Raw genomic sequence first — 14,365 nt, 5'->3', positions numbered from 1 at the left:
GGAGAGCTGGGCAGAGGGCGAGCCGTATAGCAGCTCACCCTCCTGCCACTCAAATCCACGGCGGCGTTAAATACTGTTATTTTCCCTCCGAGTCGTAGCAACTTGGAGGGAGATGTAATTTGGGGTCTGGGGATCACCAGAGGCCCGAATTACTCTTGCACGGAACGCACAGCATAGCAGTAATGTTATAACACCGCCCAGCTTCGGCGCTGAAGGAAGCCTCCAGAGGTAAGTATCAGACTTTTTCTCCTACGGATCTCACAGGTTTACTTTAAAAATAAATTGCTTCCTGTAACTGGGCATTGAAGAGAACCAGAGGTGGGCAAATGGGACACAGAGGCATGTTCTCTGCCTCATGACATGCCTCTTTGTCCCCCCACCGCCTCTCTCTGCCTCCTCACCACCTCAATATAGTCCCCTGAGATTAGTGACAAGATTTGTTGCCATCACTGAGGTAAACACAAGGAGAGGGATTCAAAACGCCCACCTGGGGCATTCCTGCAGGGTTTCCAGAGCTGCCATTGGGCAGCTCCCTCTCCCTGGCTACACCCCCTGCCGCTCCCCTGCACGCTGTGAGAGACATTTATTTCCTTTTAAACAATACCCGTTGCCTGGCAGTCCTGTTGATCTATTTGGCTGCAGCAGTGTCCGAATAACACCAGAAACAAGCATGCAGCTAATCTTGTCAGATCCAACAGTAATGTCAGAAACACCTGATCTGCTGCATGCTTGTTCAGGGTCTAGGGCTAAACGTATTAGAGGCAGAGGATCAGCAGGATAGCCAGGTAACTGGTATTGCCTAAAGGGAAACAAATATGGCAGCCTCCATATCCCTCTTGCTTCAGCTGTCTTTAACTAGGCCATGTAAAGGTCAGAGGTCACTGCGGGCAGCCAGATCTCTCCCAGCATCCTCTGGGAGCAGTTACAGCACAACATGGAACTTTCTCATTAACGTCTTTACTTGCTGAATTTGCCTGAGCGGGGTTAAAAATTGGAGATGATTTAAACGACAGCGATTGAGGCTGTTTCAGCGCAATGCAGCAGAAATGACTTGCGATCTGTAAGTCACCGTGCGAATAATAATAATAAAATATATGTAACAATTACACATCTTTACATCTATAAGAGGGTGCAGTGAAGCTAGAACGAGGCGACGATGAGCGCTCTGCACTCAGGGCTACGACAATGGGCAATGGAGCCGTGCCTGGCTAATGACACTTACCTCTGCATATCTCCTGGCGGAGAAAATAACTTTATATCTAAATCGTCCATAGAAGAGGCATTGTGCCACATCAAATAGACGGCGGGCTGGAATGATGGCTGAGCTGCGGGGGCCTCCTTCCCGCCATCATCCTATAACCATGCCGGTAGAACACAGAACATTACCGCTCGTCTGTCCTGCTACAATCAGGATACTAAGTGACCCTGTCACATCACACACCGTGCCCAAACTGCACTGCTGCCAAAGCACGTCACCTGGTGGCACCTTCACAGAGGGACTATGGTATGTGCCTGAATATAAACTAGCCACCCAATAGTAGCAAACAGAACAGGTAAAACTGGCCGATTATAAACCTAAAAAGACAACTGAAGTGAGAGAGATTTGGAGGCTGCCATATTGGTTTCCTTTTAAACAATACAAGTTGCCTGGCAGTCTTGCTGGTCTATTTGGCTGCAGTAGTGTCTGAAAAACACCAGAAACAAGCATGCAGCTAATCTTGTCACATCTGATAATGTAAGAAACCCCTAATCTGCTGCATGCTTGTTCAGGATCTACGGTTAAAAGTATTAGAGGCAGAGGAGCAGCAGTACAGCCAGGTAACTGGTATTGCTTAAAAGGAAATACATATGGCAGCTTCCATAGGTCTCTCACCTCTGGTTCCCTTTAATCCTCCACATAACTCCTGCCAACATGCTGGTTCCCCATTTGTCCTGGCACCATACTAATTCCTAGGTCAAGGTTGTTCCTGGGATTTCAGCCCCCCCCCCCCCCTCCTTCTCCATTTATCCTGCAGTCACTAGTGTCCCCCATCTTCTCCCCTGGTTTAAAGGGAACCAGAGACGAAGCACCCTCATGTATTTTACCATATAGATCAGTGGGAACATTAGAGAAAGCACCTACCCTGCTCTCCGTTTCATCCTTCACTGCTCAGTCTGCTTGTTATCAGCCCTGATAAAATCCCCAACTGAGCATTTACTCTGGCTTTGCTCAGGAATCATTATAGCCGAGTCATTATAGCAGAGCCAGAAGGGGGCAGACTTGGGCTTGAAAAGACATCAGAGAAGACAGACTCCGCTATAATGATTCCCTGAGCAAATCCAGACTGAATGCTCAGTCTGGGATTTTATCTGGGCTGATCACAAGCAGGCTGAGCAGTGAAGGATGAAACAGAGAACAGGGTAGGTGTTTTCTCTAATGTTCCCACTGATATATATGGTGAAATACATGAGGGTGCTTCGTCTTTGGTTCCCTTTAAGTAGAATTTAGTAAAAAAAAAAAAAAAAAAATTCAGGATATCCACATTTATGGTCATTTTCCTGGTTTCAGTAACATAAGCACTTCCTATATCTATATATTGCTGTGTACTGGTATGCAGCCCCGCCCTCCCGCTGATGATTAGCCTAGGCTGCTTAGCTAAGTGGAATTCTCCACCCAGTGCATTCTGGGAGATCACACATTATCACTGGCTTCGGAATTCTTAGAAACCAAAATTACTAAGAGCTGCACCTGACAGGACTAAAGATTTCACCCTCTGTGATAAAGGTCACAATGGGAATTAGGTGAAAATTTTACAATGGGCAATCAATGGCAATTTATAAAGTAATATTGTATAAAAAAAAAAAAAGTAAAAGTAATTTTATTCATTGAATGTTTGTAGGAAAAATAATCACCTGGCACTGCCGTGCATTAGCTTTAAAGCTAATGGGAATCCATATATAAGTAAAAAAGTCAGATACTCACCTAAGGAGAGGGAAGGCTCGGGTCCTAATGAGCCATCCCTCTCCTCTCCCAGGGGGCCCCGGTGCTGCGCTGGCTCCTCCGTTCCAATACCCCGCCGGGGGGACTTCGGAAGTCTGCGGGAGCCCAGTCCTCCCGAAGACAGGCGGCTCCATACTGCGGACGTGCGAGTGCGTCATAGAGGGCGCTCGCGCGTGCGCAGTGTAGAGCGGCCCATCTTCGGGAGCACTTGGGCTCCCAAAGCATTTCCAAAGCCTCCCTTTGGCGGGCAAACAGCGGTATGTGACCGAGGTGAGTATCTGACTTTTTTTGTTCATAAATGGGTTCCCATTCACCGGTCCACACTTGTCAGGTTCCAGATCGGATCCATGTCAAACGGACCAGGTTTTCTGAAAAACTGATCCGTTTGACACGGATCTGATCTGGATGGTAGGGCATGTTCAGCTTCCGCACGTCGATCACCGCTGTACGTACGCATCTCGCCACCACCGCTGCTCCCGCCGCTCAGCACCTTCCACAGCCTGGAGGCCAGCAGAAGCGTGACTCTCCATAGGCTGCAACAGGCCAATTCTGCCTAGCAACAGGAAGAATTTTCATTGATTCAGCATAAACCAATGAGAATTCTTTTTGTTGCTGAGGATTCCCATTGGTCTGTTGCAGCCCAGTGAAGAATCCCCATGCTTCTGTCGGCCTCCGGGCTCTTCAGAATGGTCCGACGACGGGACGAGGAATGCGGTGACTATCCTAGTGAGAGCGGACAGTGTCCATTCTCATAGGCTTGCATTGGACACATTTTCCCGTCCAGTCCGGGTAAAAATGTCAAACTCTCTGCAACGTTTTCTTTCTGTGCGACACAGATCCGTGTGTGATCCGTGTTTCTGAACGAGTGGGAGCTAATTTCAACATAGAATCCGCTTCCAGCATTTCTGCAGAGCTTTAAAAGGAAACCAGAGATGAACACTTTGGCACAAAATAAACATATCCCCCAATAGATTTTACAATATAAATACTAAACTTGGTATTTTCGCCGCTCTGGTGTGACGCTTTTTGTGTTTTTTTACTAAAACTCCATGCAAAACACAGTTCATCAGAAAAGCATATTATTTAGTGGGCTGTGTGCAAAATGAAATCACCATTTCTAAAAAACCTCTTATGACTAATAAAAATAGATAAAAAAAAAAATGTCTTCCAATAGGCTCTTACATTAGCAGCTCCTCCCATCTCATCACAGCTCTGTGTGATGCTGCCAGTATACAGAACAGGAAAGCAGAGGCAGAAGGGGGCAGGCTTGGGATTGAAAAGACATCAGAGAAGACAGACTCAGCTACAGTGATGTGAAAAACTATTTTCTTGATTGAAACAGGTGTGGCAGTAATCAGGCCTGGGGGTGACTACAGAAATTGAACTCAGGTGTGATAAACCACAGTTAAGTAATTTTTTAACAAGGGGGGGGGCAATCACTTTTTTACACAGGGCCATGTAGGTTTTGAGTTTTTTTTCTCACTAAATAAAAACCATCATTTAAAACTGCATTTTGTGTTCAGTTATGTTATCTTTGACTAATGGTTAACGGTTTTTGATGAGCAGAAACATGTAAGTGTGACAAACATGCAAAAGAATAAGAAATCAGGAAGGGGGCAAATAGTTTTTCACATCACTGTATAATGATTCCTGAGCAAAGCCAGACTGCATGCTCAGTTGGGGGTTTTATCAGGGCTTTTATCAGGGCTGAAAACAAGCAGGCTGAGCAGTGAAGAATGAAACAGAGAGAAGGGTAGGTGTTTCCTCTAATGTTCCCACTGATATATATGGTGAAATACATGAGGATGCTTTGTCTCTAGTTCACTTTAAAGAGTACCCGAGGTGTGTTTAAAGAAGGTTATCTGCATACAGAGGCTGGATCTGCCTATACAGCCCAGCCTCTGTTACTATCCCAAACCCCATTAAGGTCCCCCTGCACTCTGCAATCACCCATAAATCACAGCCGTGCTGTGAGGCTGTGTTTACATCTGTAGTGTCAGTCTCAGCTGCTCCTCCGCCTCCTGCATAGCTCTGGTCCCTGCCCCGTCCCTTCCCTCCAATCAGCAGGGAGGGAAGGGATGCAGGCGGGGACTGGAGTTCTGCAGGAGGCGGGGAGAGCAGCAGACTGACACTATAGAGATAAACACAGCCAGCTCTGACAAGCTGTTTGTCAACAGCATGGCTGTGATTTAAGAGGGATTGCAGAATGCAGGGGGACCTTAGGGGGGGTTTGGGATAGCAACAGAGGCTGGGCTGTATAGGCAGATCCAGCCTCTGTATGCAGATAACATTCTTCAAACCCACCTCGGGTTCTCTTTAAGCCCTGTATACACACTCAATACTGCCCGATCCCTCAGGGGAGATTGCAGGGCCGAGGCTGTGCAAACAGAAATGTAATTTAATAAATGGGGGGGGGAGGGTAGAGGGCAGAGGCCTCTCCGATTGGTAGCAGGGTGGGGTTACAGTGCTGTGTGATTGGCAACGCACAGAGCATCCACCAGTCAGAGTGAGACCTAAGCAGGCGTCCTACCTGGCATTGCTGAGGGCCACAGCTCACGGCAATAATTTCACTGACTATCTTCTTCTCCTTTAATCTGACAGCTTCTTCCACGGCGATTTCACAGAATGGATTCATCGAGTGTTTCACCCCATCGGTCACCACGCCGGTCTTATCAGGCTTCACACGGACCTGCAAACACACAGATAATAATAATTCCATCCCTGTATCATAAACACAGTCTGCATCGCGGGGCTCTCTGCACAATACACTCACCAAACAGAGCAATTCACTGCATGTAAAGAGCAACTGCACTTTTACAGCTTCCTCCACAGAACACTTCATTTGTGTTTGCGTCACACCTGCAACCAACATGCAGCCAGTGGAGTCACGCCAGAGTCACAGCATCTGACCTGCATGCATCAGGCAAGTTGGTGGCCAATCGACCATCCAATTCCAGGTCAAATTCAAAATCAGGCCGAAATTGGTCACATTAATCGCAGGGCTGTGGAGTCGGTACAAAAATCTTCCAACTCTGACTCATCAGTTTATGAAACCACCAACCCCAACTCAGATTCCAGGTACCTAAAATGGCTCCGACTACGACTCTGACTCCTTAGGGCTCGTTTCCACTATTGTGGTGCGGAATCGCCTGGATTCCACCGCTGATGAAATTGCATGCGGATGCGATTCCCCATGCGTTTTTTGTGAATTCGCATAGGTGAGGGTATATACGATTTTAACCATGTCACTGCCTGTGTGAATTTACATTGGTACCTATGCGAATTCGCGGCAAAAAACTCATGGGAAAATCGTATGCGATTTCCCTATTAAATACATTGCATGCGATTCGCATGCATTCCACTCGCAGGCGAATTGTGCGGCTCTTTGTGCGTTTTTTCACCGCTGAAAAAAAACGCACCTCAACAACGCTACAGTGGAAACAGGCCCATCCACTTGCATTACATGTACGAATCCGCATGCGTTGGACGCATGCAGATTCGCGATAGTGGAAACGAGCCCTTAGTCTAATACTTTGCAGGGTTGTGAATTTTGTACAAAAATCATCCGACTCCTCAGTTTATGAAATCACCAACTCCAACTCCGGGTGCCCAAAATTGCTCCAACTCTTCGACTCTGACTCCAACTCCACAGCCCTGATTAATCGGTTGGACATGCTGCGAGATGTCAGGCCATGGTGGTCAGTCGGGTGCGCAGCAGTAAAGACAAGCGATATAGGGAGTTAAACTCATGGCGCTGTTCACCTTATGTATAAATATGTATATGTCGTGTCACGGTGCCTGTCCTCTTCCGAATCCAGCGCTGTCCATTACACTTCCCATACACGCCGCCACCGCAAAGCACACTGGTGCGCGTGACATCACACACGTGCCACGCCGGCCGGGGTGTATAGGGAAAAGCGGCGGATTCGGAAGAGGACGGGCACCACGACACAGGACAGGTAATGTATAAATGCACATGCATATACACACATTTATACATTAACCACCTGAGCGTTACAGTAACGCCGTGGTGGATTGCTCAGGCCCTGGTGGGCCGATTTGCATAATTTTTTTTTTCAAACACGCAGCTAGCACTTTGCTAGCTGCGTGTTTGTTCCGATCGCTGCCGATCCGCCGCGAAAGAGGGCCCCCCGCAGACCCCTTGCGCAGCCTGGCCAATCACCGCCAGGCTACGCTATGGAGTGGATCGGCACTCCCCCTGACGTCATTCCGATCGTCGCCATGGCGACGGGGAAGCCCATACAGGAAATCCCGTTCAGAACGGGATTTCCTGTTGGGTATGTGCGCTGGCGGCGATTGGAGGGGTGGGTGGGAAAGCGAAGGGAGGGGGGGGGGGGGGAAGCATGTAGCTAGCGCTAGGCTAGCTACATGTTAAAAAAAAAAAAACAACCATAAAAAACCCTCCTGCAGCAGTGCGCCGCAATTAATCAGAACGCCAGGGAGGTTAAGGAAACAGCGGCATGGCGGTGACTGAGGCGGGCTCAGCGGATTCCTGAGAGATTTCATGCTGAAATTGATCAGGAATCAGTCTAATCTGTATGGGGAGCCGACAGATCTCCAATCAGATTTGATCTGAGAGAGATTGTCGCTTGGTCGAATCTGCCCATCACCGCTAGATGTATGGGCGCCTTCGCAGTATAAGAGGCGGAGCATCATCAGAGGAGTCAGACAACATTGTTTATTATGGCCCATTCTTGCAAAGCCAAGTTTCGCTCTAACACTGAAACCAATGCAGTTCAATCGAGTCATTTCCATTAAATACATTTTTCCAACTGTGTTGTGATGCGGAAAAAATATGGACTACATGCCGCCGATTTCTGCACTGGGCACTGCCCCTCATGCGAATCACAAATAATGAAAGTCAATGGCCCCACATGCAAGTTTTAGCATTTTTTGATGCTCATTTTTGCGTCCATTTTCCTAACATGCTTTTTACGGTTTCCTGTGTAGTCACACAGTAAAATTAATAAAATAAACACAGGATGTACCTGCAAATGAATATCACATACTTACCTCGTCGTCAGTTCCTCTCAGAAGCTCACCATTTCCTTTTTACAACAATTCCTTCCATTTCGGACAAGATTTTGTCAGAACTAAAATACACCAGTTGCTGTCCGTTATATCTGAAAGGCCAACTGATGTGCACGGTAATGTCCATGTTTCTCTATGGAGAAAAAAAAGGCAGTTTAACTTACCTGGGGGTTCTTGCAGCCCCCGGCAGTCATCCTAAGCTTGTGCCATCCTTCCATAAACCTCCAGCCAGCAGCGGCGACCCCCTTAATGGTGGCCAGTCATGCCCAGTCAGAGGCTAGTGCACATGCACTTCCAAGCACCCTGCTCACGCTCCTATTGCTGGGAGCGTTCTGCCCATGTGCAGTAGTGATTTTCTTATAGTGCGCATGCACAGAACGCTGCCGTGCATGGGATGAGGTGGCACGTGAGCGGCCAGCTGTGAGGGGATTGCCGCTGCTGGCTAGAGGGCACAGGCACAGGATGCCCGCAGGGGGCTGCAACAAGTCCCAGGTAAGTTAAACAGCTCATTTGTTTTTACTTAACATTTCCTTTAATAAGACGACAGGCACTCCACATCGGAGCTGTACTATTGGATCTGTTTGATAACCACAAATAAAAAGGTTTAGAGATGAAAGAGTTAAAGCCGGGTCCCCAGTGCCAGCCAAGCGCAGCAGGCTGTAATGTGATTAGCGGGAGAGGGGGTGTATCCCCCGCCTCCCCTCCGCAGCAGAGGTTAAACATTCATTCAGTCTGGACTATGAAGTGCATCTGAAGGACAAGCTTGCTGTGTGTGTGTTGTACAGATGCCAGGAGCCAGGCGGTAAGCCTATCCCTCCCGCCACTGCAGAGTCCTGCCGCACTGGACCATTTAGACAGGAGAGGAGAACACCTTTACTATCACACGGCTCCCAATCTCCCCTGATAGGAGCGCAACCAGATAAGGAATATGTAAGTCAAATCTCATTTGTGCCAGGAGGAGAGATAGCAGTATCCATTATTTGCAAGCAGCCAGAGCTCCCCCTAGCGGGCAGAAGGAGGAATGTGCGTTCCTCAGGAAGAACACAAAGCGCGAACGCTTCGAATACACTGTGGATTATGGATTCATGTGCTTTCCTGCTGCACTTTATTAACAATACATGAAAATGACAGTCTAACATTACTTTCTCATTTTGAATCTCGTTCATTGTTAATAAAGAGTTGTTGACATGACACTGAGCAGCCCAGCAGCGGAGGGTGCACAGCTGCATAGGCGGCTCGTGGGGAATGGAACCAGTAGGTGGCGCCAGTAAACACAAGACAGCGGCAGATTGCAAAATGCAACCTGTGATGAATAGGGACGAATATTAATTTTTGGTTTTTCTCTTCTTTTTAAATAAAAAGGTTATAGAACATTTAAAGTTATTTATACATAAGAATGATTAGGAAAACTTGCAGTTTAAAATAAATAAATTAGAAAAACAGATGCAGCACCAGTTCATAGACTCATGTCCTCAGCAACCTCTAGCTGCCTGCTAAGGGGCGGTTCAAATGGACGGTTCCCATTCCCTGGGACTCACTTTGACACTGCTATAGGCATTTGTCATTGAGCTGTGTTAAGAGCCTAGGGGATTTCAATCTAGCTGCAAACACAATCGACTGAGATGCTACAAGCAGCTACTGTGCAAACACAGTCGACCATAACGCTTAAACGGAACTAAGCACCCTTTTTCCCATGGTATTTCTCCCGGATTCTAATAGCTAAAGGAGCTGCCCTTTTTCCCATTCACCTTCAAGCTGTCCTTATTTACAGAAGACACGGATGAAATCTTCACACCTTCCCTCTGGATAGACTCTTTGAAGAAGTTCTCCTAATTACCCACCCCCTCTGTTGATGATGGGTATTGTTTAATCTCTGCTAATATTGTGCAATAAAACAATTACATTAGTGCTTAGCTACCTGAAACCTCTGCCGTTCCACAGGCCGGCTGAAGTAGGCTACAAGAAAAGGGGAAATGGAAGATTTTTTTAAAATAATGAGACATATTATTGACATGCATTTTTAATGTGCTATTGAGATGCCCTGGGTGCTAAAAATGCTGTTCAGTTCACTTTAAACAAACAATGGCATTAGATGGTCGATCACTACCATTCATCTAAATTACAACGCGAAGGATCCCTAGCATTAAATCCCAGGAACAATCGCCAGCAGCCTTTAGTCAGAGCCAGCCATAACTTGTCTGAGGTCACGCCTCCCTACTAGAAACAGAAAGCCGTGAGAGGCCATCACTCAGTGGGGGGTGTGGCTTCAGCAGACAGAGCAATCACTCTCCCGCACGTGTGTCCATCAAAGGTGGTGAATGCAACTGAAACAACTCCAGCTTGTATGCAAATTTCATGTAAACTGAACGTAGCTTGGAACTGAGCCAATCAAATACACTTCCTGCCGTTTCTGACTGGCTCAACTCCAATCTGCATGCAAGCCAGAAATATTTGCATCACCCTGACCATATCGGCTATTGCTGCTTCTTACTCAGTAAGGCCTTGTTCACATGATACGCGTTGCCATGCACATTTCAGCAATGCGTATAGAGGCTGATACACAACTGTTTACACTACAAGCGCTGTGCAACACTGCACTGCACTATCGCACTGCTGAAGGCATTTTTCGCAGAAGGAGGAGAAGACGCAGTCTCACTGGATACATTGTAATATATAAATACAGCAGCTTTGGAATAAATTACAATGGCAGCTTTCAGAGCAGATAGACTGTACTTAGGGAACTTATAATTTGTAAACAGACAATAATACTTACACACAAAAGACAATATGGTAACTGAATAGGTAATAAAAATCTGGAAAACATGGTTTTACTGAATGTTATGTCACAGTTTAATCAGTCTTTAATAAAAGTATTTCTAAGCATTTTTTTCACATAAAATATATTTTACTGATATCACAAAGGACAACTGAAGGGAGAGGTATATGGAGGCTGCCATATATATATTTCCTCTTAAAAAGAATACCAGAGCCCCCAAAAATATGAGAAACGTGTGACGTCATACGCACACACTGATCGCGCCTGGCAGCAGGTTCCGTACTGTTGTACGCGTGCCAGCAGCGGTTGCGTGCTGTAGCAAGTGTGAAGCCCGCCCAAAAGGACGCAAAGCTTCCCGACCCGGCCGTCCAGAAAACGGAGCCATTCCAGCTACAGGAGGGGGCAGAAAGGAGAACGGGGAAAGGGGGTGAGCATCAGGACAGCTCACCATACATACCTGCTCCGCTCCTCCCGTTTCTCATATTTTTTTGTATCCTTAAGCAATACCAGTTGCCTGGCTATCCTGCTGATCCTCTGCCTCTAATACTTTTAGCCATAGCCCCTGAACAAGCATGCAGCAGATCAGGTGTTCCTGACATTATTGTCAGATCTGACAAGATTAGCTGCATGCTTGTTTCTGGTGTGCATCAGGCACTTCTGCACCCAAATAGACCAGCAGGGCTGCCAGAAAACTGGTATTGTTAAAAATTATAAATAAATAAGGCTTGTCACATCCACCTCCCCCACACCAGGCGTCTAAGCTCAGACCGCTAACCCCCAACTCCCTTTCCCCACACCAGGCGTCTGTGCTCAGACCACTTCCCCCGACTCCCTTCCTTCACAGCAAGCGACTGTGCTCAGACCGCTAACCTCTAACTCCCTTACCCCACACTAGGCGTCTATGCTCAGACCGCTAACCCCCAACTCCCTTCCCCCACACTAGGCGTCTGTGCTCAGACCACTTCCCCCGACTCCCTTCCTTCACAGCAAGCGGCTGTGCTCAGACCGCTAACCCCCAACTCCCTTCCCCCACATCAGGAGTCTATGCTCAGACGGCTCCGCTCAGTATTATGCCCAATAAAAGGGATAAACCCATGTGTAAAGTGGTTCACTTAAAACTCCTTACAGTGGACCAGAAGGCGCTTTTGTCACTTAAAAGCTGGAAAATCTGTTGATTGCATTCCCTCCAGCAGCGTGTCTGGAAATTGAGGGATTGAAGGAAGAGAGAGGAAGTGCCATGAGTCTGTCTGGGGCGGGTAATTTACATACAAATCATCTGCCGCTATTGACAGCTGACGTTTATTCATCATCACAAACAGACACTTCATCTGGGAAACCATCAAACAGGAAGCAACAGATAAGCCGCTCGGAGGAGTGATTTAGAGCGCGAGTCACCTCATTAGATCCTGGGAGTCACACTGAGGAACGCAATCGCTGCATAAGTGCCCGCAAAACGCTGCCTGCCTTTCATTCCGAGAGGCAGGAGAATAAAGCTACTTTCCTTCAATGTTTGGACAGCCAATTTGTACGGATAATAAAGTGCATCTTCAGCGGAAACACATTTTAGGGCGTATTCGGAAAAACTCCTTCATCTGCATCCCCAGCAGGTGGCCAGGAAAGGGAGCTAGCAAGAAATTCAGCTTTAAAGGGCTACTCCGCTCTGGCTTGAAAAACTGTATTTTGCAGTTAACACTTTAGCAGCCAATTTATTTATAGGCTTGCTCCAGGCCAATTTATTTTAGCAATTTTTTTTTTTAATTTCTTCTTTGTTACATTTCCTGGCTTTCTAATTAGTACTACTGTAATGTGTATTTATGGCCACTTGTCACTGGGGGCAGTGTGAGACAATAACAGGACTTCTGCTTTCAGTTTCTATATTTTCTGCTAGCAGAGAGAGAGATCAAAGCATCCCAATAATTTACAACACAAAGAGTTCTGCCGACTGAAGTCTAAAGCAGTGCTCTTATCTCAAACCACATAACTCTATTGAAACTACTAATGTGTTACAGAGCCACTACAGCAAACAAAAAAAGCAAGCCGTTAAAATCTGACAGAACCAATAGATTTTGGACTAGTCCTCCTCCGCATAAGGGAATTCTAATGGTGTCGATTAGATAATTTAGTAAGATTATTCCGTTAGATTAAATACAAAGATTTTTCCAACATGTCCAATAGGATTTTCCTAGAAAACAAAACAAAATGGGATAATCATTTGTTTTTCTTGAACGAAAAAAAGGATTCTTTTTAACTTTAATTCGATCGTTTTGGCCGAATAAACAGGAGAAAACAAATCTAACGTTTTTATTGTATGGGCACCATCAGGGTTTGTTTTTCCTGAACAACAGTTGCTAAATCGAACTGCCAACATATTGAGTAGGGCTGGTATTTTACTATTTTGGCAGTTAAGACTTAGCAACTACCGTTGAGAAAACAAAGAAAACCCTGAGAATCCCCATGAGGAGGTGGACTAGTCCAAAACCTGTTGGTTCTGCATGCTTGATTCTGGTGCTATTTAGACACAACTGCAGCCAAAAAGACCAGCAGGGCTGCCAGGCAACTGTTATTGGTTAAAGGGCAATAAGTATGGCAGCCTCCATATTCCTCGCCTTTCAGTTGTCCTTTAATGGGCACCTTTATTCTTACCTCCAAGTTGCATAAATAGTGAACTACACATTCTGATACACTCAGTTTAAAAAAAATAAAATAAAACTTAAAACATACATGCCCCCATGGTGAAATATTTGTCATTTTAGCTTGAGCCAGGAAGGATGGCAGATATATTATCCTGCGACCTGAAAAAGTGATTGGATACCTTTGGCAGGAAAGGAGAATCAGTCGTAAAAGACAATCCTGTCAGTGAAATCTTGGAAATAATGCTCCCTACAAGATAAAGTCTGGATTTGGCTAATCCTCCTGACGGCCGTGACTGCTACCAGGAGGACAGCTCTCCATGCAGGCAGTCTCACAGGGCAGCCCTGGCCGTGACGGCTACCAGGAGGACAGCACTACATGCAGGCAGTCTCACAGGGCAGCCCTGGCCGTGACTGCTACCAGGACAGCTCTACATGCAGGCAGTCTCACAGGGCAGCCCTGGCCGTGACTGCTACCAGGAGGACAGCTCTACATGCAGGCACCCAGAGGGCAGCCCTGGCCGTGACTGCTACCAGGAGGACAGCTCTACATGCAGCCAGTCTCATAGAGCAGCCCTGGCCGTGACTGCTACCAGGAGGACAGCTCTACATGCAGGCAGTCTCACAGGGCAGCCCTGGCCGTGACTGCTACCAGGAGGACAGCTCTACATGCAGGCAGTCTCACAGGGCAGCCCTGGCCGTGACTGCTACCAGGAGGACAGCTCTACATGCAGGCAGACTCAAAGGGCAGCCCCGGCCATGACTGCTACCAGTAGGACAGCTCTATATGCAGGCAGTCTCACAGGGCAGCACCGGCCATGACTGCTAACAGGACAGCTCTCCATGCAGGCAGTCTCACAGGGCAGCCCTGGCTGTGACTGCTACCAGGAGGACAGCTCTATATGCAGGCAGTCTCACAGGGCAGCC

General features: G+C 47.1%; 1 protein-coding gene across 1 annotated transcript in view; it reads right to left on the bottom strand.

Annotated features, from left to right (window-relative positions):
• Positions 1–14,365, bottom strand: part of ETFB (electron transfer flavoprotein subunit beta) — a 107,120-nt gene that overhangs the window by 72,574 nt on the left and 20,181 nt on the right. The window contains exon 2 of the mRNA XM_068243135.1: positions 5,511–5,669. Coding sequence (XP_068099236.1) covers positions 5,511–5,669 — 159 coding nt within the window. The remainder of the gene's footprint in view (positions 1–5,510; positions 5,670–14,365) is intronic.

The sequence above is a fragment of the Hyperolius riggenbachi genome, chromosome 6, assembly GCF_040937935.1.
Source record: "Hyperolius riggenbachi isolate aHypRig1 chromosome 6, aHypRig1.pri, whole genome shotgun sequence".
Lineage (NCBI taxonomy): Eukaryota > Metazoa > Chordata > Amphibia > Anura > Hyperoliidae > Hyperolius > Hyperolius riggenbachi.
Note: the sequence above shows the minus strand (reverse complement) of the source record. Positions and strands in the feature narration are given on the sequence as shown.